We start from the raw sequence: 26,407 nt of genomic DNA, 5'->3' as shown, positions 1-26,407 counted from the left end.
TAGCGACTGAATGATATGGTAAGGTTCTAAAAATAAAATATGTAATTAATAAAAGAAGACTAAAATAAAATGTACATGCATTTATACAGGTAGCAAAGACAGTTAGTTGTGATTTCTGGGCGGTTTGAGAGATAAGACCATAGAATAGACTATCTCTGTGAAAATAATCAAGTTCCATATTATGCCTCTTTGGGATTTTGGCTCACTTAATTGCTGTTTTAGCACATTGTCCCAAAATCTAACTTCTCTTACAGTCAGGGTACTACACAATAATGCTGATCAGCAAATGTTTAAATTCTAAAAATAATACAAGAATCCATTAATATTACTTTTCCAAAACTAAATACTTTCCCTGCCTTCCCCAAAAGTATAATGCTTCTTTCTAATGAAATTGTGTAGATGAACACAAAGAATATGGACAATCCAAGCCACAGCTAGAAACAGTCTATAGCCTGATTTTCCACTCCTCCCTTGGCAAATGCAAATGTAATATTTTTTGTCACTTTGTTTACTACCTTCCTCCCTTCCTCCACCCTCCCTAGGTCAAACGAATGGGTTGTATAGGTCAGTTTCTCTTTCTCTGCTTTCTCCTCCCTACTTCTGTGAGTCTTTGTATTTGCTAAGCTCTCTCTATGGCTAAGCAAGGCGTTCAACCTATGATGGGATCTCTGTCACCTGAGGATTTAGGAGCAGACTGACAAGACAAATCTCTGTAAGGAATGATTCAGGAATAATTGATCCTGTCTTGTAGCACAGAAACAGATTAAAGAATCTCTTGAAACTCCTTCCAGATCAATTTTTTCTCAATCTACTAACACTAATGAGAATTGGTCCCAGGCCCACATTGAACTACATAGAAAGCTTACCTGAAAGCCATTCTCAGGCACTTTACATATATAGCCTAAAGTAACCGAATTTTATAGGAAGTTTTGAGTGCTCAAAAAGTACAGGGCTGGGCAATAACCTGAATAACAATACATATTTAAAAAAAAAAACATTATTTTTTTTATACTCAAGGCCAGATTTCCAAAAGTTATCCCCAAGTAGCTGTTTCATTTGCTACCGCACGTGTAGAGCATTTGGAATATTGAAATAAAAGTGACAAGTACAAATGAAAGGGAAAATGTTTGCTAGGACTTCAGGTATACTTTAAGAAAGCAACAATAGGGTTTCAGGTATCTTGTGTCCCTATATTTGTGTGTACCATTGCTTGGTGATCCCCCCTTCTTTTGCTGTTAAAACATTTCATTCTTCCTATGTCTGCATATTTGTTTGTAGTATTTGAGCTGAATTTTAAAGATGATTCATGCTATAAAGAGCACAAAACAACGGAAGATCTGGAAGAAGGAAAACTTAATTTTTCCTAAGGACTGGGTGTTAGTGAAACCATCTTCCAGAGCACTTATGTTATTTAAAGACAGACTGGACAGAGCACTCCAAAGTACTGTGTGTATTTACATTCCATGTTGCTAGAGGAATGAATCTGATTATTTAATAATCTTTTTCATCTCTAATTTTGACCAAAATGAATGCCTCAGCATCAGCAACACTGATTATAGGAGGTAGTAACATAAACAAGCATTTCTCCTTACATATTTTGCCTTTATGTCGGATACTAAGTACAGTATTATTGCCAAAAATGTATTTCTGAAATACTGATTTTTCAGAAAGAGCTGAGAAAATAGTAGTTTCTTTGCATATGATGACCTCTTTCTTGCTTTCTCTTTTATTACTTTAACACATATAGAGAACTTTTCAAAATTATTAATATAATCTGTTCCTCTTTACTTTGATATATACAATATAGAAAATAAAGCTCTAAAACAGGATGCTTTTCAGTAATTCGTAATCAAATATGCAAATTCCACAGCTAAATTTGGACATGCAATTATATGACTAATCACATTGCAGAAAGCCAGAAAATTGCAATTGCATGCTTAAATAGATGGCCAGGCCCCAAACCCACATGGGTGCTCTTGTTCTCTCACTTCAGAAAAAACAGTTGCTTTGCTATTACATGGCACCCACTGAAAATTAAATGGGTACAGGTAATTTCTGTGCCAACTTAGACATGTATTTTCTCTTTTATTTTAACAGAAGTTCAGTTTTGAAAACATGTAGCCCAACAAATTTCAACCTTTCTGTCATTTTATATGTTGCTGACCCTTGACTAAATGTCTTGTTGCTGTAGACTGGCCGTGGATGGACCATACGGATCTGCAACCACAGACGTCTTCCACTACCGAGTGAGTGTGTGCATTGCAGCAGGAATCGGTGTCACGCCATTTGCCTCTATTTTAAAATCCATTTGGTACAAATGCTGCAACCCTAACACAGTACTGGTGCTGCAGAAGGTAGGTGGGAAAGTTTATCGCTCCATCAAAAAGTTCCACAAATGAGCTATTTTGCCAGGTGAGAGAGGCAATTCAGAGCTAGAGATTCATTTGAGTGCTTTAACTCACTTTCAGCAGCAGTCACTCGCTTTCCAGCTGCCTCAGAAGCTGTTGTGGGATAGGGGCTCCCAAATTCACTGTCATTCCCTGAGGAAGAAGGTAGCCCTAGCTGCGGAGTTTTTAGTAAAAGCTGAAGAATCAGATTTTCAGTAGCAACTGGAGATAAACGTGGAATGTCTTTCATAGCTAGACAGATAGAGAGCTAGAAGAGAAATTTGTCCTCTTTCCTACTAAAAATAAATCCTGTGAGGTCATCTCAGATAGAAGTGAAGGGCAGCACTTGCTCCTTGTCCAGCTGCATGTTTCATGAGGGCCCTTTGGCTGTGTCTTCTGGTCCAGAATGCTGCATTCAGCGACCATTAGCTGCTTTTCTCACCTTGCAAAGTCAGGATATTAGCCACCATAGAAGGAATAAAAAAACGCATTTAAGCTCTGGATGAGATGCATATATCAAGATGCATATTACTGCCTCAAACCACTTTAATTATTTTGTTGAAAAAAATATATTGGGGTCTGTAAAGCATGGATGGCACCAATTAAGTTAACATACTCTTGATCTGCTAACCTGTTATACATCTTCTGCTAAGGGTATGTGAGGCAGCACTGGCAGAGGATAGGTGAAGAAGAGATAATGGGTGAAGTAGGGTAAGGGGTAGAAGGTAACAGAGGAAAAAATCAGCATTAAACATTCTCTTCCCTATCGATCATGGCAAGTGGTAGCTTGGAACTTACAGCTTCTTTTAGCTCATTTTCCAATGTAAAAGCTGAATCAGGAACTGTTCAACATTTCACATTTAAGGACAAATGTTGAAATTGCATTGGAGTGGACAGATCTCTGAGAGGGTCAGTACATATGGAGCAGATTGCAGGACTAAGGGGCTGAACTTTTTAAATGAAAGAGTGTTAAAACTGGCATCTTAATGACAAGCTGCCACTGAAAAAGCATCTGGGACTTTAGTAACTGAGGAGTTGAGGACAGGTTCAAATTGCCAGGGGGTATCTTTGAGGCAGAAAAAGCACTGAGAAGGGAGGGAAATAAAAATGAAAATACGTGCTAGATGTGAAAAGAAGTGTATTTTCAAACACTACGATTGTATCAGAATGATCTTTTCCACTGGAAGGAGAGCTAGATATATAGAGAGAGCCATTGTATATGTATATTATGTATATTCTACATGTATACAAGTAAAATTGTTATTATTGTCATTGCTGTTGTTATCTTAAGGGGAAAAGAACAGAATTTAACTATGCATTGAGAGTATAGTATACCTCAGGGTGTTCATCCATAGCTTAGGGAGAATCCTGGGTAAGTGTGCCTGCAAAGATAAATGCATGGTGCATTCTGCCACAGTTTTCTGCTATAGAGTTCAGTTTTTCTGAATTCCTGTGAAATACAAAAGTATCGTGATTTCTGTATGTCCTTTCTCTATATCTTGGCTTCCTTACTGGTGCAGTGGGAATAGTGATACTTATTTTTCACAGGTGTTATGAGGCTAAACTTCATTGGTGCTTGTAAAGTATTTTGAAAGCCTGGATGAAAGGTCCTGAGGAAGTTCACGGCATTACTTAAAAAATTTAGCAGTCATCTTAGTGAGAACGATTTATCTCAGGGTAGCTCCATATTTTTCTTCCATTGGTTAAAAGCTTCCACTTGTGGTGTAATTACAAATAATTTAATCTTCCTCAAAGTATTCAGCACTCTCTTTCTGCCATGATGAGTACCATAGAAATGTCTATTAAGGAAATAAATAAGAGGTTTTTCTTTTTTTAACAACTCCGTTTTGATTTGAGTACAGCTATCATTACGCTTATTGAACTAATATTTCTTAGTGTTGCCCACATACGGTTGAGATATAAATACTCATAGCTTCCATAATGTCTGCAGCTGTATAATTTAAAAAACCCAGCAAATCAAAAGGAGTACACATTTATCTAATTGATTCTTCACAATTAAATAGCCTTAGAGCCTTCATTTCCCTATCATTTTTTGCAATGAGGAAGGGCACTACTACTCATGGCTGGAAAGTTTCTGCTAGCTTTAGTTACGCATAAAATGATCTTTTTTTCACATTAGTGGTCTCATTTTTCAGATCAATTGCTGCTGAAATTGATAAAATTGTACTGATCCATCAGATGCTAATAATAGCAAACATCCACTTTCTCTTTTACACTGTATAAGGACATAAGAAAGGTCCTACTGAGTGTCACCAAAGATCCATCTAGCCCAACATCCTGTCTCCAACAGTGCCTCTTCATGAACACCTAGGGAAAAGTATACAGACCAGAAAATCATACAGTGATAAGTCTTTAGTGGACACTTTCTTGCCTTTGAGCAACTTGCAGTTCAGTAATGTCTTGATGCAAGAGCTGCATCTCTGCGTTTAATATCCCTTAGTAGATTTTTCTTCCATGAATTTGTCTAATTGCTTTTTTAATCCATGTAGACCTTTGACAACCACACTATGTTGCCGCAGTATGTTCAGCTACATACTGTGAGGAAAACAAAACCAGCCTCTTCCATTTGCTTTGAGATCGACCGTCCCTCCCTGAGGTAATCTGCTTTGAGCTCTACCCCAGCCCACAGCCCTCTCCATAAAACATCTTCTCCCAAAGACCTAAAAACCTAGGCTCTTTTTGCTGTCAAACATAACCATTTTTGTGAGCTGTATTTGAGAAGAGTTTAGGCCCCTTGCCCCAGATTTAGGGGTATGAATTTGAGCTTTGTCCTGCATTTATACGAAAGGCTGCATGCTGCCACGCCAGCTGTAAGTCAGTGCCTCACGCAGGCTGCCAAAGCCCCGTCTCCTGCACGCCCCGGGCTGCAGGCACTGCTGCGCCTTACCTGTAGTGGCCCACTGGATCAATTAATTAGGCTGAGGAAGACCCCCGATCTTTTTTGGTATGCTACAGCCCACAGGTGGTGTGGTATACTCAGCAGCAGGAAGGACTGGGATTTTGCAGGGAGGTGCCCGGCTGCAGATGTAAGAGGGTTTTGCAGGGACTAGTCATGTCTAAGAGGGAGCAGCTTTAGTCAGGGATGAAGGTGCCTCCCTGGGCATCCCCTGCTTCATCACCTTTTACACCCCTTTGGTGAAAAGCTGGCTTTGCCCAGAGCTGCAGCTCCACCTCTGTCTGCAGGGAGCAGGGAGAAACAGATGGATGGTCATCAACAGATAATTATTAATGACTTTCCACACGATGGAAGCTGATTATCAAAGTATGGTCTTTCACCTTACAGGAAAGAGCTATTGGAGCTCTTGCTCTTGTCTGTTGTACAAAATTCAGGATGTGGGAAACTGAATGATAAATACAGATGCATTGCAAGGGAGCAGAGTATTACAGAAATAAGCGACTACTCAAACCCCTGCATTACAGATCTGATTAATAGCAATACTGCATCTAACTCAATTTGCAAAAAGAGCACTTGGAAAATTTAAGACAGTTTACTTGGGCAAGCCATCAAGCTGATGAATGTAGTTGATGTGGGTAGGGTGGGTGGAGACTAATGAAACATAAATCTAAACCAGATTTTTAAGGGTCCTAAATAATTGCAGTCAGTTAATAGTATGAGGCTTACAAGAAAAAAAGTAGGATTCAGAATAATTGTTTAATTATAGAAATGCACTGATGCTGGCTTTATTCTACAGTTTTAATAAGGATTAATTTTATTGTGCATTTATTGTATTTTAATTATACATGTAATATGTTGTGCTATGCTATGGGCAGTCAGTGTAAAGAAAGGAAGACTTCTTTGTAAACACCATTTATTTTAACATATTATACTAGAAGTCCTCTTCAATCTAAGGGAAATGGAGACCTTTTATCCATAGGCCATCCTTCTTCACTACCTCTTTTCTTGCTAAGCTTATAATCATGGCCAAAAATACTTCTTATAATGACAGTCTTTCTTCATTACCAAAAGCTGTCCACCTCTAACATGTGAAAAATAGAGGCAGTGCAATGGGTACCACTTCAGCAGGGGTGAGTTTAAGGAATTTCTGCAGCTTCGGAAAGTTACATCCTTTCTTGAGAGGACTGTGCCAGAGGCGGCTTGGCCCAATTCGGTTGGACTGGCTGTTACTGTAACAGCTAGGTCTGCAACCAGCTAAAAGCACACCTTCAAGCTCCATAGCCTGATATTCTGGAAACCAGTCCCTCATTTCGAAGACCACATCATCTCAACTCATTGGCTAGCTTTTCTTCCTCCTTCCCTGAATGTGCTTGGCTCCCAGTCCTGCCCACATGCTCTCAGTTGCTACCCATGCACAACTCATATTCACGTAGAAGCACATGCCTTCCCTCCACACACATATGCCAAATATACATTTCCATAAAATGAACTGCTGAAAAAACTTGAGAAATAAGATGATCAAGTAGAGGCTGGGGGAAGAAACTTCTCACTACAAATCAAGAGCCACGGTGTGATACAGGCTGACAGCACTCAGTGGCCCGATTTTTGAGGTGCTGAGGATGCAGAACAAGTGGGGACTTCAAGATTCAGACACAAAAAACTACATAAAGGTTAAGGCTATAGATCTCATCCAGTTTCGGTAATTTAAAATAATGCTGCTGTTGGTCACAAAAATGAAATGCTATAAAGTCAGTGGGCTTGCTTTTTCCTCATAATCTATGCCAGTGTAAATCAGCAGCAACCTCCCTGTAAAGCAGTGAGGTTATATTTAAGGTAAAACATTGAAACAGAAGGGGAAAAAGCAAACAGTCAAGATGGTTGGTACTAAAGTTCTGCAGACAGTCCTATTCCTGGGCTGTAAAAATACTCTACTTAACCCTGAATGCTTTATCTCTGTTTCTTGGGATCATACTTCATTTATATTTCTTACAGAAACCACAGATGGTCCCTTACAGTACACTCAGATCTAGGAAACATCTCAAATTATTGTTAGTCTCTTTCACCAAATCTCCAGTGAACCATGGTGTTACCACATTTTTCTCCCACCACCTTACCAGAAGCCTGACAACCTAGTATATTAAATCTTCGGGAAATCTCTTTACAGCTTTCTGGTTTCTTCTCTGATTTTTCTCTTCAGAAGTGTCTAATATGCATCTTGATCTCATTGATCCTATGGAAAAGGGCTACAATTTCCAAATCATCAGAGCTCCCACAATGATTGCCTTGGGGACAGACCTTCCAGATTACCTTTGATATTGAGGTATAATAAAAGACAGAGGGGCTGGTGAGCACAAAGAGAGATGGGTTGGAGGAAAGCAAGGAATTCTGCAACAAAATAAAAATCACAGTCACAATTAAACAAGTTCCAACCGTCCCTTTGTTATAAGCTTATACATTGTCCTCCATGCTGTTCCTTTTTCATCTGAAATTGTGTATTTTTAGGCTTCCTCCATGTTTGTGAACTATTTCTTTGGAGGCACTATAAAAATAATTACACTCAAAATTACATTGCCCACAGAGGCTCATTCAAGGTCTGGCACCCTCTGTTCAAAAGTAATGATGGATTGTGTGGCAAGAGCTGCAGAATTCGAGTTTTAAGAATTGCAGTCAGATTTGTCTTAGAATTGTGGTTCAGCCGGGCATCAGGGTAGTGCCTGGGCAGACACCCAGGGAACTTCAGACATTCATCCCCTGGGTGGTGCGGGAACTCCCAGTACAGTCATCTACACAGCTCTACCGGCTTGAGACAAGGGACTGAGCTGAAAGCAGGGGATGGGCTGTACTCCCGATCCCCTTCACAGCACAGAATTGGCGGAGGAGATTTCCAGGTGGGAAATTCTGACTGTCCTAAAGACTCCCAAAGGTAGCTCCTGCTCCTGCTCCTGCTCCTGCTGGCCTAGGACAGCTGTATGTCTCAGTGTGTTGATTAAGATCCTGAGAAGGGATTCTCACCAGTCCCAAGACTGTTCCTGCAGGCAGTTCCTGCTGCAAAATTGATTAACTTGTACAGATAAGACATTTGCAAATGGTCAGCAGAAACTGTTCTTGCAGAAGTGGTCACACAGGACAGTCTTTTATACATAGTTAATTAGTTAGAAGATGCTTTGTATGTAGTTAAGACAATAAATCACAATAGATCATGCACATGCTGGAGTGGTCACAATGGTCCTTGGGCCAGCTGCCTGTAAGAACCGAGCAGAAAAAGGGTTTTGGGGAGTCTCACCTGATCCAGCTGAAGATGTCACCACAAGGACTCCCGAAATAGAAACTCTCATCATCATATGGACAGTGACTAACCATCTTGTTTGAAAGATTTTATTCCCTATGCAAGCATTACCCTATGCCAAGATCCTAATAAATTAGCTTCTTCTTTTTTTAAACAAACTCTCTGCTCTGTTTCTGATTGACTGCAGTAGAGGAGGAAGAGACAGAAATAAGCCATAGGAATGATTAAAGGGTGGAAAATTAGACTCTCAGTGACAGATCCCAGGAAGGTTTGGTTTACCATAGAGAGGATTATAGGTTGACTTGATCCCAGCCACTAATTTCTACCAGGGGAACAAAACTTTAATAATAGGCTCTCCAATCCAATAGACAACTAAAACAAGATCCAGCATATGGAAGATGAAGCTAGAGAAATCTGGATGAGAAAAACTGTAAATTTTTCATAGAAAGGAGGTTTTCAACCAATAGAAAACCAATCATGGGACAGTGGTTCGTTTTACCCCTTTGACAACTTTAAAATTATATGCTCCAATTTAAACAAGAAATACATTAAGAAAGAAGCAGAGGCATTCTGTAGCCTGTTTTATACAGGGTATCCAACTTGAAGAACATAACTGTGTCTTATGACCACATCAACCGTTAACCTACGGCATAAGGTCTTGAGAAACAGGAATTTCTTGCTTCAGTGCTGAATGAAAGTGAAATTCCATTTTAAACATAACTGAACATAAATCCAAAATTTCAAAGAATAATCAAGTTATTTGCAAGAAATGCAGGGTGAGGTATTATAAATTGAGATGCACTGGCAGTGGGAGATGAGAAACTTGTACATCTTCACTAACCTATCTTCCCTAGCACATTAATATATTCAGTCAATGTTTAAGATGAAAATAAATTTTTTAAAATATAGAAACTACATCATCAAAATGATGTGTAATTGTGTTTAAATTTACAGTGGAGAAGAGTCATACACTATGTAGCTAATGAGTTGAGCCAATCATTAGGAAGTTTTATTGAAAGTTTTCTTCTTGTTAAATCTCTTTACTTTTATCTGACAGGTTTATTTTTACTGGATTTGTCGAGACCCATCAGCATTTGAATGGTTTGCTGATCTTCTGTTCCATTTGGAAACAAAAATGGCTGAAAAAGGGAAAAATGATTTTCTAAGTTATCATATATTTCTTACTGGCTGGGATGAAAGTCAGGTAATAATGAAACTCTTGCGAGTCTGAGTTAATGTACCTTGCTTTTCCAGTATGGTAACATATGGAACAGGAACAGCTGAATAAATGATGGATGAAGCAGAGACACAAAGAACTGTAAATATAAAGACACCAAGCTGTCTGTTTCCATCTCATATTTAGGAAAACAGGAATGGAGAAATCAAGCCAGTGATCATTCCAGTCCTATATCTTGTCATGGGCAGCGCTGATTACCATGTGTCTTGCAGAAAAGTGCAGAGAGCCTTTCAGGAGCTTGTGAAGGAACATTTTGTCCACGTATTTGGAACGGTCTTTAAATAGATTCTGGCATTTTTGTACTGAAACATGGAGGGTTGTATAAAAAGTGTTGGTTTTGTTTACTCTTATTATTTACTATAATTTCTGTTGTTCACATATATGTCCAGAGCACTTTTGAAACCTGCTGCGCTCAGAACATTTCGGCAACAAACTCTATAATTCGTGTTGTTTGAAAAGACATTTTCTCTGATTGACTTTAAATTTGCCATCTCATAATTTCATTGGACCATCCCCCCTCGAGGCACTTAATCCTTAAACTGGGTTGATTTTATTCAACTTCTTTAGTCTTTACCTAGACCCAAATGAGTTGATTTTTTCTCTCTCTCTTTTTTTAATGGATCACTCAGATCACACTGCGATCAGTTAGGCACCTGCCAGAAAAACTCTCACAGGAAATTCTTTGCTCTACTGTTTTATTTCCTGCTGTCTCTGTTGAATGAAGGACTGCCTAGTAGAGATTGAAAAAATAGATTTCTCAGAGCTTTTCCCCTCCTGCCTCTGCTGCCACAAAACCCCTTTGTTTCTTTCTGCTTTCCTTAGGGTTTCTGTCAAGTAATGAGGTATGTGCATAAAGATGCATTCAGAAAAATCTGCTCCCATCGTGAAGTGTATGGCAGTTAGAGAAACTAACACTGCATTAGCAATATCACAGGGTATTACCTAAAACCTGCTTTGAAAGAAGCTATTGAGGAACCTAACAAAACACAAAGTTGCCCTCGTCTCTCAACTGTCATCATCCCACTTCCCTCCTGGGCAAACATCAGGCCAGAAATCAGGTAGGGAGACAACTATTCTTGCTGGGATGTTGGGCTCTCTTCATTTGTGTGCCCTGCACTTTTCTGAAGTGCCTCCTTCTTCTCTTCAAACTCCATCATCTAGTCTCCTGTCAGCACTGACTCGTTATCCTGTGCTACTGGTTAGGTGACACCAGAGCATCCCTGAAGCTGTGCTGCCTCCCCTCCTACACTGGTACTGCTCTTGCTCCTGGACCCCCCTCCAGCACCCTACCTCTAAAGGGCTGTGGGGGAAGAGGTATGCTTTTCAATGGCTGCTTCTCCTACTCTAACCAAGCCCAGGGAACTGTGCTGGGTAACAGCTCCACCTTCTACAGACATCCACAGAGCTCCCTCATCTTATAGGTCTTACTTATCATTAGTATATTCCAGTTCATCACTCCTCAAAATTTGAGCTTCAGCACCAGTAATATTTGGATGATGCTTTGCTTTACTTCTCCCTTAGCAAACAATGAAACCACCATTCTCCCCATTCTATCCCTGTCTCACCATACAGATGACCATTAGTCAGGTGAAACTGAACCCAAGTAGGATGGGCAATTTATACCTTCTAGTGCACCCTCCACCTAGTGCAGGTGTTTACTCCTCAGACATAATATTTGTTCAATGCTTCATGCTCTTTGTAGATTCCATGTTGGCAACAGATGGTCAAACAGATATGGCACGTCTGCCTCTGCTTGAACAAGGAATCATGTTTCAGCCTATTGCTCCTTGCAATGACCCTGAGATTCCTAGGAAACTTTAATGCTGTGAGCTATAGAAAGGGCTAACACCAAAATTCCTGGAAAAGTTCCACGTAATGAGAGCAGAAATAGACCATCTGTTTGGTGGCACAATTTTGCTGTAAACAATCAAAAAATCCTGCAGTTCCCCACCTCCCACTCCCACCAAAAACTTTAAGTTCTTTCCTAGAGTATTCCAAGTCCTCCATGACGTTGGCCCAGACTAACAAGAGGAACCTTTTAGAAACATGACCTCTTGTGACAACTGTGCTTGACCAGAATTATTGAGTTGTTAAGCAACATGGAAGACTCATTAGCACGAGAAATATACAATATTCCCAGGAAATGGATCTAAATTTCAGCAACCACTTCTACAAGAGATGATAATGATGCCTAGTTCATGCTAGGGCCTGAACTAAATGCAAAGCCCATTTTTTAACTTAGCTTTCCTCTGCTAATTTCTTGACAGTAATAGTAACAATGATAGTCTGTAGTGAAAACAAGCGTATTACTCCTACACAATAGCAGCAGAATTAGTAGAGATGATGGTTTTGTTTTTAAATGCATCTAGGAAGTACTCAGCATGGTAATGTGTGTAGCAGAAGAGCTGAGAGACTGTAAATGCCCATGAAAATCAGGATTTGTTTTCTTGGCACTGGGAGCTGTGCAGCTCACTTAGTTCAGTGCTTCACCTGAGCTGATCCACTTTCTGCACCTGCCTCTACCTGAGGAGAAGAGTCAAAACACTCCAGGTTTTACACCTGCTGAGCTGGTACATCCGCTGTCTTTTCCATCAGCAGCAGAATGCTCTGGACTTACTTAAGGTGCATGTAATTGCTAGTATTTACTGTCAAACTCTGTTATGGTACACTTTGCTCCTTTTCCTAAACTCCAACTCTACCTTAAAATGGTGACTGTCACTTCAGGATACGCAATGAAGGAAGTGCAGGGTGAGACATTTAAAGGCTGAGAAGAAGTTTAGGAATCTAAGACCTGCTTGTAAAAGTGACTGAGGCACTTAGGCCCAGGCCAGTAAAGACAGATATTTAATCCCAACTCATTTCAAACATTCCATCTCAAGAAACTGAACCCCTTTGAGGTCTTGGGCACTTTTGGAAGTACTTTCTACAATTCTAGTAATATTGTGAACTCTTGAGTACTCCTCTCTCCTCTCCTCCTCCCATTTGATAATTACACAGTTTCCTTTCCCTCATTAATACTTCCATCTTTTACAGCAAAGCAGTGTTATTGCTTTCTCCTCTTACTTGCAGTATATGTTGTTGACTCTAAAATTATTACCTTGTAAATTTGCCTTTAGGCTACTCACATAGCCCTACATTATGATGACAAGATGGATGTAATTACTGGTTTGAGACAGAAGACCTGCTATGGAAGGCCAAACTGGGACAATGAGTTCAAGCAACTAGCCGAAAACCATCCTAGGTAAGGCAGGTTAGCTTCTAACCTTGTTAGGTAACTCTTCTCTCAGCATAAACAGTGGGAGAAGGGGAGGACAAACCTCTCTAAATGACCCTTTTAAAATAATTTAGGGGGTTTTTGCTGTGTGGAAAGAAGATTTATGCTTAATGAAGCTTTTAATGAAGAAATCTCGGAAAGAGAATGCCAATAAAATCTAATTTTTGGACAAGAAAATCTAATATTTAGAAGTATTTCAATATCCTGGCCTTTGTCCAGATATAATTGAAACACACAATCCAATTACTGTTCTGCACAAAGGACAAAGTAGCATTAATTTCCCTTGAAGATGGTTATTAAAGAGATAAACTGTGATTTTTTTCTTATGATGTCAAGGATATGTTTGTTCCCCTAACATATTTGGCTACTCTTGCAAGACTATGCTGTTCTGTTATTAGTTCATCTCTGCTGGCAAAGACAGTTCATTTGAACTTGGTGGATTCGCTAGTGGTCTGAGAAAAGCTTCTTTGTTCCTGAAAGCCTTTGAAGCAAGAATTTGAAATATTTTGTGTTCAGCAGTAGAAAATTCCAGAATCTTTGTGACTCTCTATGATTTCCAAACATTTACCTGCTAATGCAAAATAAAGGCTTGCACTTGGGAGACAGAGATACAAAATGAAAAAGAAGAAAACTTTTTTTTTTTAAGATGAAAAAGTCACAAGAAAAAGCTGAAAGGGAGGAGATCAAAGAGAATACAGTAAGCTACAAGAATACCATAAAATTGCAAAAATAACAGTAATAGAGAAACCACTTGATGGAGGTCAAAATAAATACAATCAGGAAATATGAAAGATTAAAAATAGAAAAAGGCCAAGAGTAGAAAATATGATTTTTGAAAGACCTTTTATAGGGGTTCTACTGCATAAACAGAGCTTTTAAAGTTATAGTTGAAACATTACTTTTTGTTACTTTTGTTAAGTACAACTGAGAAAAATTTGGTTTTCTGATGCTCAGGGAGGGAGATGGACATTAACTTTCTACACTGGATCTTGTGGTAGTTCCTTAGAAATCCAGTGCTAAAGTGACAGAAAAATCTGCATTTGCTTCTGAATCTAGATGCCTATGTTCATGGTCAATGATGAACCTTTTAAAGAAAACCTCGCATGAAATAAGGATTCCTTATGAGAAAAAAAATGCCCTACCTTTTCTTGCCCTGAGTTACAGAAGGTTCAAGAGGCAAAGAAACTCAAGAGTTTCCATTGTGTGATGGAACAACCAGCTTTTACAAATTGATTAAATTTTGGGTCCCTGCACCTAGGTCCATGGAGTTTCCCTTGGCTGCAACAGTGTCTTTTAGCAGATCAGCAGGAATATACCACTCCAGGTTAAACCTAGTGCAATCGAGCACCAGAACAATATGGGCACTACTTCTGGGGACTATGGCTTGGGCACCAAAATCAGAAGTTTAGTGAAAAACAAAAGTTTACAGGAGCAAACTTTTTGAAACTCATGCTTTCACTTGTCACTTGCACTGTGTTTACATTGATTGAGCTTTCCCCCATAGCACAGTACGTGTGTGTATCTGTGTGTACATATATATGTTTTAAAGCTATATGTGCTGTGAACTTAGAAGCAAGTCCTTTAAGGCACTTCGCAGCAAGTAACCAGGTTTCCAGCTCCCTGTAACAGACTTGTGCAGTTATGAACACAATTGTTTGTTACATTGGCCATGTTCTTATTTTATGAGAACTACCTATTTACAAATTTTGTTATTAAATCAGCCATTTAAAAATGGCCCATAGGCAGAAAAGTGTTAAAATGAGGAAAAGAATTTAAAAAAAAGAAGAAAACTCAGAAGTAACTGAGAATTTTGTGTATTTTTTAGAAAAAAAAAAATAACTCAGCTGGAGAAAAAGCATTGAAAATTTTCAGCCCGAGCAGTGTGTTTGCTTCTCTGATTAAAAAAATATGAAGATTAAAACCAAAGAACTACCATTTAAGTTTGTGACCTCTAATGTAGCAATCCAAATAAATAACGCAGTAAGACATAATAAACACTAAAGTATTAAAATAATTATACTGTAATAATTTATGACAGTAACACAATTTTTTTCAAATGCATTTCTCAAAAAGCCATTTCAAAAGATGCAAAGCCTGAGGCAGTCAAAAGGTACAGTTTATCCATTTACTCTGCTACTCTCATGTTTTTGTTGTTATTGCGATTACAGCAACAGTATTGGAGTATTCTTCTGTGGACCCAAGACTCTCTCTAAGACCCTTCAAAAGACATGCAACTCATATTCATCAGTTGATCCAAGAGGAGTTCAGTTTCACTATAACAAAGAAAGTTTCTAGGCTGTACTTCTTAACTATATAATAGGTATTACCAAACTGTGTGTTTTTTCCTCACCTTCTCCTGTCCTCTACTCATTCTGCAGCATTCAGGCCACATATTAGGAGTTGTAAATTGAAGTAGGTGCATTGACTTCAGCAGAAAAATGCCATCCTATGTCAACTAAAGAATTGGACCCCATCCTTAGCCTTTCCTTCAGAGAACTGAAGGGCCGATTCTCCATTGCTTACTTAATGATGCTGTGAATCCATCTACATCTCTGTGAAAACCAGCACAAACCACTAACCTTTGAAGAAAAAGGCGTGAGTAAAATGGACATTTAGAACTGTACCTCACTATTTTGTATGATCAAACTACTACCACAGGCAATACTCACATTCCTGCTGTTTAAATCATGCCCAGACATTCAAAGCATTTTCCTTCCTGGTGTTCTGATTTTGCACTCCTTATAAACTCCCACTACGCAAACATCCACATCCACATCACCTTTTGTGCTGTAGCAATACTCTTTATATACACACTGTCCAACAAATTCCTGTTGCCCTGCCAAACTATGCACCATTTAAACCTGCCATTTCTGCAGCGATGGTGGCTGTGCATGCCATAAGCTAATATGTTCTGAGGGTTGATATGTTAAGGAGAGTCCAGAAATTATTGCACTCAGCAAATGGATCTCCTGAGACAGGCAACTGAAGCTGTGGAAAAAAGTTTCAGGTGTCTTTTAAATGTCACACAGCTTCATGGGCACTGAAGAGTGGGCTTTAAAAGATACAGAATCACACATATATAACAGAGTTACTGAGTTGGGAAGGCACCCCTAGGGATCATCTACTCCAAACCCCTTGCTCAGAGATTCTGTGATGACAGAATTGACATTTGCATTCCTCCAGTCCTCAGGAACTTCCTCCCATGACCATGACCATTCAAAGATTATGACGAATGGCCAGCTCCTTCAGCACTTGTGGGTGCATCCCATCAGTTCCCATGGACTTGTTTAAAAGCTCCCTAACCTGATCCTCCTCACTGAGGGTAAGTCTGAATTGCTTCAGATTTTCCCACTTGCCTCAGAAGCCTGGGATCTCTGAAAGTCAGCCTTACCTGTAAAACTGAGGTAAAAAAGGCATTGAGTACCTTTATCTTCTCCATGCCCTTGGGCACCAGGCCCCCCCCCCCATTCAGCAGCGGACCAATATTTTCCTAGTCTTCCTTTTGCTGTTCATGGATGCATAGCAGCTCTTCTTGCTCTTCACTTCTCTCACCAGATTCAACTCCCAATGGGCTTTGGCTTCCCTAACCTCACCCCTGCACACTCAGTGTCTCTGTATTCCTCCTGCATCACCTGCCCCTTCTTCCACCTATTGTATGCCTCCTTTTGTGCTTGAGTTTTGTTAGGAGGGATTTGTTCATCCATGCAGGCCTCCTACCACCTTTGCTTGACTTACTCCACAGCAAGAGGGATCATTTTTGAACTTGGAGGAGGCGATTCTTGAAAATCATCCAGTTCTCCTGGACTCTTCTTCTCTCTAGGCCCATATTGCATGGGATCCTTCCAAGCATGGAATTCCTCCTGTGTCCTCCCCATGCCACGTGTGTTAGTGTACAGGCACTTCAAAGAGGCATCCAGTCACATGGGTTTTCCAGAGGAGGTGTAGGAGCTGTCCTGTAGGCACTCACTTCTTTGTGTGGATACCCTTGGGGTGGCTCCCCTTCTGCCCTGTTTTGTTGACTGCGACATCTCTCCTGTTCACATCATCCCGCATACTTTGCTTGTTGCCACAGTCCACCACTTCCTCAGTTGATTGTTGGTCATCCACTCCCTCCCCATCATTCCTAATTTAAAGCTCACATCACAGGCTGGCCAGTCTTTGCCCCACTGCAGTGGACCCCATCTCTTCCTAAACAGTCCTTGATCCTCAGAGCAGGTCTCAGAGCTGGTTGTAAAAGCCAGATCCCTGTAGTCTACACCAGCTGCGCAACCACTTGTTGACTTGCAAGGGTCCATGCCCACCGAGTTCCCCATCATACTGAAAAGCCTTTTGTTTCGTTGGTTGTTCAATAACCTCTGCCGATGCAGGAGGAATTGTGTTTGCCTACCATTTTGTCACATGCCAAGCTGTCAGTCTCAAGAATGATGTATATGGGTGCAAAATGCACCCATACATATATCGCTGCTTAGCATTTTTAACAAAGCCTAATTCATATCTGCATTTCTTCTTTTTAAATCTGCCTTGTAACTGATCCAGCCTTTCCTTATAGGTCACAGACTGTGTTACTAAGACTAGTTATATGTTCTCTGTTATACACAGATAGCACTGAGAGGTAGGTACAAAACAGTAAGTCATCTTTTCACCTCTGCAAACCTTGTCAGGCAGCTGCTGGGAGTGCTGAAATACAACTGAGGCCAGCTGCAGAGCTGCTGGAAATGCTGTTGTCTGACAACTGTGTTTCAAACAACCCATCCAGGGCCCATGGAGTGTTCCCTGGAGCCACATCTTCTAACATGCTGGGACTAACGTAAAGCTATGCATGCCATCTGTACAACCACTGATGCTTTCTCCAAGAGAGGACTGTCTCCAGCTGGTTAGGTCAGCCAGCCTTGCAGCACTTTATATATCAAAGCAATGAAACAATGGCCTTCATGCAACCTGAATCTTTACTCATCTTCTCGTAGCTCACATTGGCTCTAGGGCTGCCATGGATATAGGTCCTACTCCCTAAAGCAGTCCTTCCCTCACAGCTTTGTATTGCTCATCTTTGATGTCTGAGTGTATCATTGCCACCTTCCTAGACCTGATGTTGTCTTCCACCTTCAAGAATTATTTGTACTTATCTTTGTGACTTTAGCACGGTTAAGCACATGGAGCACAGGACAATTCCAGAATGAGGGAGAAACAAAATAAAAAATATGGGAATGTTGTAACATTCACGTAAGCTAGAAAAGTGAGAAAAATATTTCCTTATTCCCCAGCACAGAAAGTTAAACTACATTCGAGTTGGACTGAGGCATAACAGAGTTCACTGGGATCACATAACGCATTTACCCAGCCACACAATAAAGATGGGAGGTAGAAAACATCCTATGTATGTCAGCACTCAAATAAGACAAATGGCAACATTATATATGTATACTTATACACACGCAAAAATGCCCACTAGAGGGGACATAACTGTATAGACAAAAGAAACAGAATAATAAAAATTATGTCACAGAAGACTCCCATATTATTTTATACCTCTTCTATTAGGGGATACAGTATGTGTGAACTGAGATTGTTCTGCAAGATACAACTGTATTATTATTAAGTTTAGGGCAATGCATCTTTGTTTTAAAATTGTTGAAGTTTTTTTAAACGCCTGCCTATGTGAAATGATTAATGCGGTGCATACTGTGTAGCAGTAGAGTGAGTGGAGAATTAGAGCCTCTGCCAGTTCACCTAGAGGCATTTATCTTTTATTTTTTTCCCTGGTGCCCGTGCTGAGCCTCGGGGTAAGCTGACACATTTTTTAATATAAATTAAGCTTCTTTTTTTTATGTGTGTTGAAAATCTTGAAGGAAATGAGAAATGTGTGTAGGCACCAATACCAGCTGCCATTGCATGAAAGAAAGAGGTGACAATTTCCTGCAGACTCTGAATGATTGTTTTAATGGGGTTGGATCGGAGGTAACAAGCACAAAGATATTGTGCTGCCAGAAAAACAGGATCTGTTCTCCCCCTAGCCTCATGCAACAAGATGTAACATTTAGCTTCTGGCTCAACATGGCATCTCTTCACCGCTTTGATTTATTCCCACTTTTGCAAATCACTGTGGTATGCTACAGGAGATGCATTTAGAGCCCTTGTTATAGTTCATTGAGTAGCGCTGCTGTTATCACCACCAGAGGAGAATTTCACTTGTATCAGGACTGAGTGACCTAGAATAAAGGAAAAATAATAACAATAAAAAAAAAGAAGTGGGGAGGTTTGTTGGACTAGGATGAAACTGCATTTAGGTTGAATGAAAATCCCTTTATTACAAATACAATTTAAATCAAAATAGGAACTAGGAAGATTTGGCTTCCTGCCTTGTTTTGAATACCACTGAGCATGCAGCAGCTATGGTAATGTGAGTGCATATGTAATGACTCTATTATTATGTTTATATATGGAAACATCATTCACTGTCAGGGAAAATGAAAGATATCTTCATGGATTTGTCCATTCAGCTTCTTCAGCAGGAAGTGTTCAGCACTGTGTAGGAAAATATTATTAAATAAAATATAGTCATAACAGCACAGACTCACCACATCCTGTGACAGAAAACTAATCATAGACAAGGATTGTAAATATACAGATTAATTACTTTGTCTCTTACAATAAAAAGAGTGGTATTATTATGATTGAAGTTGTGTTATGATAATTTAAGTTTAATCACTAGTAATGTAAATTGAAATACATGGGTTTATATGTTCTGAATTTCCCCCCTCTCCCCCTCCTCCCTAGTTATGCATGTTGTAGAAATTATTTAAGTAAGTTTGCTCCTTAGTTTACACTGAAAGATTAAACAGAAACTGCCACTCTTAACAGAAGGTCCATCATACAGTGCCTGTACCATATCACCATTATAAGGACTTGCCTGCTTCTTTCCTGCTTTTAGATATAATTAAATGGTTAAGAGGAAATACTGTTAACTGCAAAAAAGTGACAAACTTTTCCTAGGTTTGAGTACTCCTGATTAGCAGAAGATTTTATAAGAACTGCCTTAAAGGCAGCTCAGCTGCTCCAGAAAAGTAGTAAACCAAATGACATGGTAGTTTTATAATCTCAACTAGTCAACAATTTCAGTGATTTTTTTCTTTTTTTTTTTGGAGGGAAAATCAACTTAATTTCTTCAGGAACAGAGAAAAGGAAAAGAAAAACGTGACAGTGCTTCCACCCAGCTTGCCCTATGAATACCAAAAGCTTAAATGAAACATGCACAGTCAGTCAAGTAATTAGGAATGCAAACCTGTGACGGTCAAAGCAGCATAGCAGGCGATGGACTGGAAGGTGCAGTACTATGTGCAGTAGAGGCAAATTGTCCCTAGGCCTTCGTCTCTTCTCCTGACACTTCTCAGGCAATCAAATACCAGGCGTGAAGTCAGCCGGTGACCACTTACAAGGTGGAGGGCACTCTACTATGGACTGGCTGGCCTAAACCTTCCTAGTGCCAGAAACCAGCTGAGCTGAGGCTTTCTCACCTCAGTCAGGTTATCTATTCTGCAGCAGCAACTCCAACTCTTTGTGTGTGATCCCTTAATTGTCTGAGAAATTCTGCATTTCTGTGGAATAAAATCGGGTGCCCATTTCATTAAAGCTGCAGCCACAAAAAGAATCATTTTCCAAGAATGTCTCCTTACATGTTACTGAACATGTTCGAATGACAGTGGACTGATGATTTGCATTTTAAAACTCTAACCAGTTAAGTCTATTTAACAGGAGTCTTCTTGACCTTCAACAAATCATATCTTAGAGTGAAAAAAAAATCTCAGTTACACAATGGTCTTAATATATGTGAACAAATGTGTCAGTTGACATGGAAACACACTTTTTTCCTTTCAAAAGCAAGAAAGGATGAAAAGGTTTAAACTCTTTAAAAGATATATTAATACCCTTTCAGAATACATAGAAACAAACAAAAGTTGTATAGTATAATGAACCACTCAAACCAGCATATTTCAAAGGCTATCTGCTTCAAATATTTGCAACTATTATTTCTAAACAATAATGACTTCTAACATGGTAAGACATTTGTATTCATTGAGGATAAAAGCCTTGAGCCTGCCAATACTTACATATGTGCTTTACTAACTTCAAACAATCTTTTTACTGTCCTAGAGGACTAAATATGGTTTCCTTTGAAGCTCATGCACAGAAGACTGATGTCAGGCTCAAGGTTGGGTCCTGAAGGCTGATCTGTATTATTCAGCTATTAAACTACCGGACTGTCTTGATTCTTGTCTAGAGACCATTTCTCTGGTACAGTAATTCTGAATATGAAAGACAATTTACAGTCACGCTCGCCTTACAATTTAGTCACACTCGCCTTAAGGTACACAGATAAGATAGCACTTATGCACTTTAATAAAAGGCCTGGTTTTCAGTGGTCTTATAGCTTCTATTAAGCAAAAAACGTGGATTTGGGAAGAGCTTTTCTCTTTTTTTATTTTGGCCAAATGAGGAATACGCAGATCTAAACATTTTATTCCGTGGATATACACAAATAAGCAGGAGGGGGCAGATATGAGCCTGTCCTCTGAGACAGAAGTCCTGGTCTCCAGCCTACTGCTGACCATTCCCCAGCATCACTACCTTGAACATTAAATCTCCTGTCCCACGCAAAGGCCTGTGCCCTTGCTTTGAGACAGGGGTTCTCTGCACAAAAGCAACACCTTTCTTCTTGCTGCTGTCCAAGGCTGCAAAAACCCTTACAGAAATCATTACTGTCAAAAACCTGAACAAAGTGGGACGTTGTGAGCAAAGGTAAGGAAGCACGCACAAGCCCAAATTAACACACAGTAGTGGTGTGGATGCACACAGGAAATTTGCAGAAACCTATCTGCTTTAGATCTCACAAAAGCTGATGTCCACAACTCCCTCTTACTGTAACAAGCACAATGTATTTATTCTCATGTTTCCAGGAACTGATCAAGGTTAAAAAAATGAAAGACAAACTTTGAATTCAAAAGGTCACAGGCACCTAATCAACCTGCAACACATCACACTCATTAATTATACATTACGATACAATTACATTACATTTAGATAAAAATGTTTAGATTGAAGAGTGCCCACCATTTGCTCATTAATATTAGTAAAATATCCATGCAATTTTCTGAGTTTGTGTGCTGCTAAGGAAATTCAGAGAGCTACACAGAACGCATACCAATGCAGAGTTAGCCATTTAAGATCACCCTTTTTTAGATTCTTTGCCATGCTGGCAAAAGGAAGATAGTTAAGAGGCACAGCTGGACAACTTTGAATGTAATATCAAAGGTTTGAGGATGAAACAAACAAATGTATGCTGTGATACTGGTCAACACAGACCTTACTTGAAATATAAATCATGTGGAGAACAGCTAGATTTGACTGAACTGGACCTTGTGTGATACAAACATGCCCAACTACAATTTCTCTGACAGGAATGCACATTGACTATTTTATGATGTAATGGAAGCTGTGGTCATCGTTACAAAGATGTATCTATAGTAAGAGACATCAAGCATAATTGCAAATGCTGGCCACCCTATCTCTATTACAGCAAGTACATCATCCTCCTATAACATTATGCATTCATAAAGGAGCCTGAAAACACTTTAAAAATGGTCCGATGCTGGGAGGTGCTGAGCTGAAAGAGCTTTTAGTGAAACCAAAAGAAACTGCATCTGCTTGGCATTCTGCAGAACCAGACCTTTGGAGTCCAGACAACGAAATTAACTGGAGTTTTGCCAAAATGAGGACAGTAGAATTTGGCTCAGTTAGTCAATGTCAGTGCACAATGATATATTGCAAATATCGAACACTGAACTTTAAAGGAAAAAAATTAATTCACTTCAAATTGTCTCACTTGTTTGTAATGAAATAGCCAGTGCTTTACTACATGCTGATTTTCTTATTGCTACACATGTAGACAGCCTTCAATAATGCAGTCTGTAAGTGGGGAGACACCTTTTTGTGGATGGACACAGTTATATCCATATATATAATATATATTATATTATTAATGTTACTACACCAGGCTCCAGTTCAGCAGAACATTTGTGCTCATGCTTAGTTGAAAGCATTTAAGATGGGTTTTTTGTTTCAGGGGGGGTTAGACACATGCTCAAGGCTCAGCCCATGTCTTGAGAGCTTTTTTCAAGCGAGACACCAAATGTCTCCACAGGGAAGTTTTTCCTAAATTGGAAGAGACTTTTCTCACAGGGTTAGTAAAGAAACTGGGAATCTCCTTGGCTTTGCTCTCCAAATAAATCTTGTCTTATATAGGGGTATGAAATAGGTTGTGCCCTGTTCTGGGGAGCCAACTAAGACCAATCTCAATTCTTAGATTTGCATTTGCGATAATAACTGGTTATAATGTAGTTCCCTAAAGAAATAAGACTTATGCAATTATGATGTCTGTCTACTCGTTCCATTTTCTGCCCCTCTACTCCTCAGCAAATATTGCGTAATTTGCCAACCACTTTCAACAAAGATACAAGGTAGGTTATCTTATTCTAAACTCTTATATAGCCCGTATCACCAAAAACGTTCTGAATACTTTAAAAGCTTTAACAAGCGCGCAATGTCACAGAGCAGTCACTCAAACAAAAACTGTCTGAACACAGGCAACTGAGAAGCTGCACATCTCAGGACATGGGAGGCATGCCAAACTCAGGGCATACTGCTGGACCTTGGAAATTAGTGACACTGAAGAAGAAATTGAGGCTTTACTAGACAAACATCTCATCACACGCACTTAGTAAAATAACGCAGCAAAAGAGATAATTGTTCCTTTGTACATGGGAGGCATAAGACTAATACTGGTATATTGCAAAGTGTTCTGTTGTACGTGTTAGGATGTTAAGAAATTAGGGTAGAGAAAAGAGCCACAAACGTATTCAAGGACTTCAGAAAATACCTTGTAATTAAAGGGCTCAATCAGCTTAGCATATCAAAAATTAGATTAAGAGATGACTCTATAATAGTGTACAAGTACCTTCATGTGGAGAAAATATAGGCACTAGCAGGCTCTTTAATCTAGCATATTAAAGCATAACAAGAACCATTTCAAATAGGAAATAAGGCACTCACTTTTAACAGAGGAGGTGATTAGCTACTGGAAGGCCCCATCGGAAATGGTAAATCCTGCATCTCTTGCTATCACCCACTCAAGCCTGGGTACTACTCTGGAAGAGCCATGCTAGCCAGACACAAGTTAGGCTCAGTTAAATGGAAATTACTGGTGCAGCTCAGTAACTGAGTTCAAATTACTGGCTGCTGCTACTACTTAAGCATCAAGGGTAAAAGGTGTAGTGGTCCCTTTAGGGTTCAAAATGTTTTGAATGTATGTTTTCTCATAATATCCTTGTCAGGTGGAAAATTTATTACTTCCAGTTTTGGATGGGGAACTGAGACATAGAAATGCTAAGTGGTTTGCCTCAAGCTCTCGAAGGAATGGCAGAACAAGGATTAAACCACAGCCTTTCAGGACCAAGACTATTGCTTGAACTGCTACAGCAATCTGCCTCTCCCATAAACTGTATTACTTATATTTGACATGGCCCTTAAAAATATCTGTGAGCTTTCTGAATTAACATAAAACTGAACTGAATTATTTTCTTTTTAGTGGCAATGGTTAATATTGTTATTAGGCAGCACGGTTTGAAATGCAGGTATTTTGATTCCCAGGACCAGCACGATACATGCTTGCTCACTTTTAGAATTATATGTATGATATAAAGTATTTACATGAAAAGTAGGTCCTCTGGCATACAATGAGTGATTTCTGTGATAAAATAGGAGGTTTAAAACAAACAAACAAAAATAGTATATATCAGAAAAGAAACAAGATTTGGGGTTTTCTACTAAGCGATATTATCCAAATATCTGAGTACAGAATTTGATGCTGGACTCAAGGCTGATCCTGCTCTGAGCAAAGAGCACAGGAAAATGCTTGTTGCCTCACATAGTAACAGCATCCAGCTAAACACCACATAGCACAGCAATGTGCTGTCAGGAAAGCCAAGATTTCATTTTCATGTAGGACAGATCAGAAAATTTTCAAGTGTATTAAAGCTCCTCTTTAAATATTTCATGTCAAGAATATACAATAACAAATAATAAAGCTAGGTAAATAAATAACATTCTGCTTCAGTTTCCTGGGATGCACTTATCCCCTTTATGACCATTTGATGCTACACTGCATTTGTTTGCTTTCTGATTTCTGCTACCTTGCTTGTACTTAGAGAATTTTCTAAGATTGCAAAGGTGGACCTGGTTATTTCTTATGCCTATCCTCCATTAACAGCTTAAAATAAATTCTAAGAGAACGAGATATGAAGTCTTCATCCCAACTCTTTATCACCTCTATTATTGGCTCCATAGTAATCCAGACTAATGGTATTTGGTTATTGCCCTGCTTAAAGGTACATTAAAGCTGTGTCTGCAATAATACTATTTACAAGAGTAAATTCATTCCTTCTCATTCTATTCACTAATATTTTCTATTAAATTAATGCTAGGGAAGGAAGGATTTAGTACACTTCACCTCCTGCAGAAGTAATCAGAAAACATTTATGAACGTTTGCAGTTGTGATGGGAGGAATAGAACAGAAGGCATTTTATTATGCTGATTTTATCTTATTTCTTTTGACTGGTGTGAACTAGTGTACAAAAATCCAAAGCTCATCAAAGAAAATGGATCTATGAATTTTCAAAATTCCCTGTCAATAAAATAAATTTGACGGGGGAAAAAGTAATTCATACCTTACTGTGTAAGTTCAACTCCAGTAGCTGCCAACACCACAGAGCACTGGGACATACTGTTAAGCAGAGGAATGAAAACTACTCTAAAAGACAATATCAATCTAGAAATTCAGTCATTGAGAGCTTGCTTCATGAACTGAAGCTAATTAATGCTCTCATGTAGGGTTGAACCCAAACCATCAGAATGATAGCAGCTCCACAGCTGAATTACTTTTTTAGTATTCTGCCACTTAAAATTCCACCCAGTCACTTTAAAAGGATGGAGCACACGATTAAATTGCACTACAGGAAGGGAAAAGATGAACAATTAAAGTGAAAATCTCCTAAAAAACAAAGATGACCTAAGATATTTAAATACAGAATGACTTTATATTGCAAAAAAGCTTTCTGCAAAAAGCATCCTTTAATTATCTGCATAGAGTTACTCCTTGCACAGCTGTGTTTGGAAGCTCTAGAAGAGGTACTTTTGTCAGCTCAGTCCTACATAGCTGCTTCAGTAAAGCGGTTGAATATCCAAAGCATAATGGCG

The 26,407-nt window shown here is 39.2% G+C and overlaps 1 protein-coding gene across 1 annotated transcript in view; it reads left to right on the top strand.

Annotated features, from left to right (window-relative positions):
• NOX3 (NADPH oxidase 3) overlaps positions 1-15,820 on the top strand; it is a 39,794-nt gene extending 23,974 nt beyond the window's left edge. The window contains exons 10-13 of the mRNA XM_030022353.1: positions 2,192-2,354; positions 9,648-9,794; positions 12,944-13,068; positions 15,270-15,820. Of these exons, the coding sequence (XP_029878213.1) occupies positions 2,192-2,354; positions 9,648-9,794; positions 12,944-13,068; positions 15,270-15,396 (562 nt within the window). The 3' untranslated portion in view covers positions 15,397-15,820. The remainder of the gene's footprint in view (positions 1-2,191; positions 2,355-9,647; positions 9,795-12,943; positions 13,069-15,269) is intronic.
• The last annotated feature ends 10,587 nt before the right edge of the window (positions 15,821-26,407 follow it).

The sequence above is a fragment of the Aquila chrysaetos genome, chromosome 8, assembly GCF_900496995.4.
Source record: "Aquila chrysaetos chrysaetos chromosome 8, bAquChr1.4, whole genome shotgun sequence".
NCBI lineage: Eukaryota > Metazoa > Chordata > Aves > Accipitriformes > Accipitridae > Aquila > Aquila chrysaetos.
Note: the sequence above shows the minus strand (reverse complement) of the source record. Positions and strands in the feature narration are given on the sequence as shown.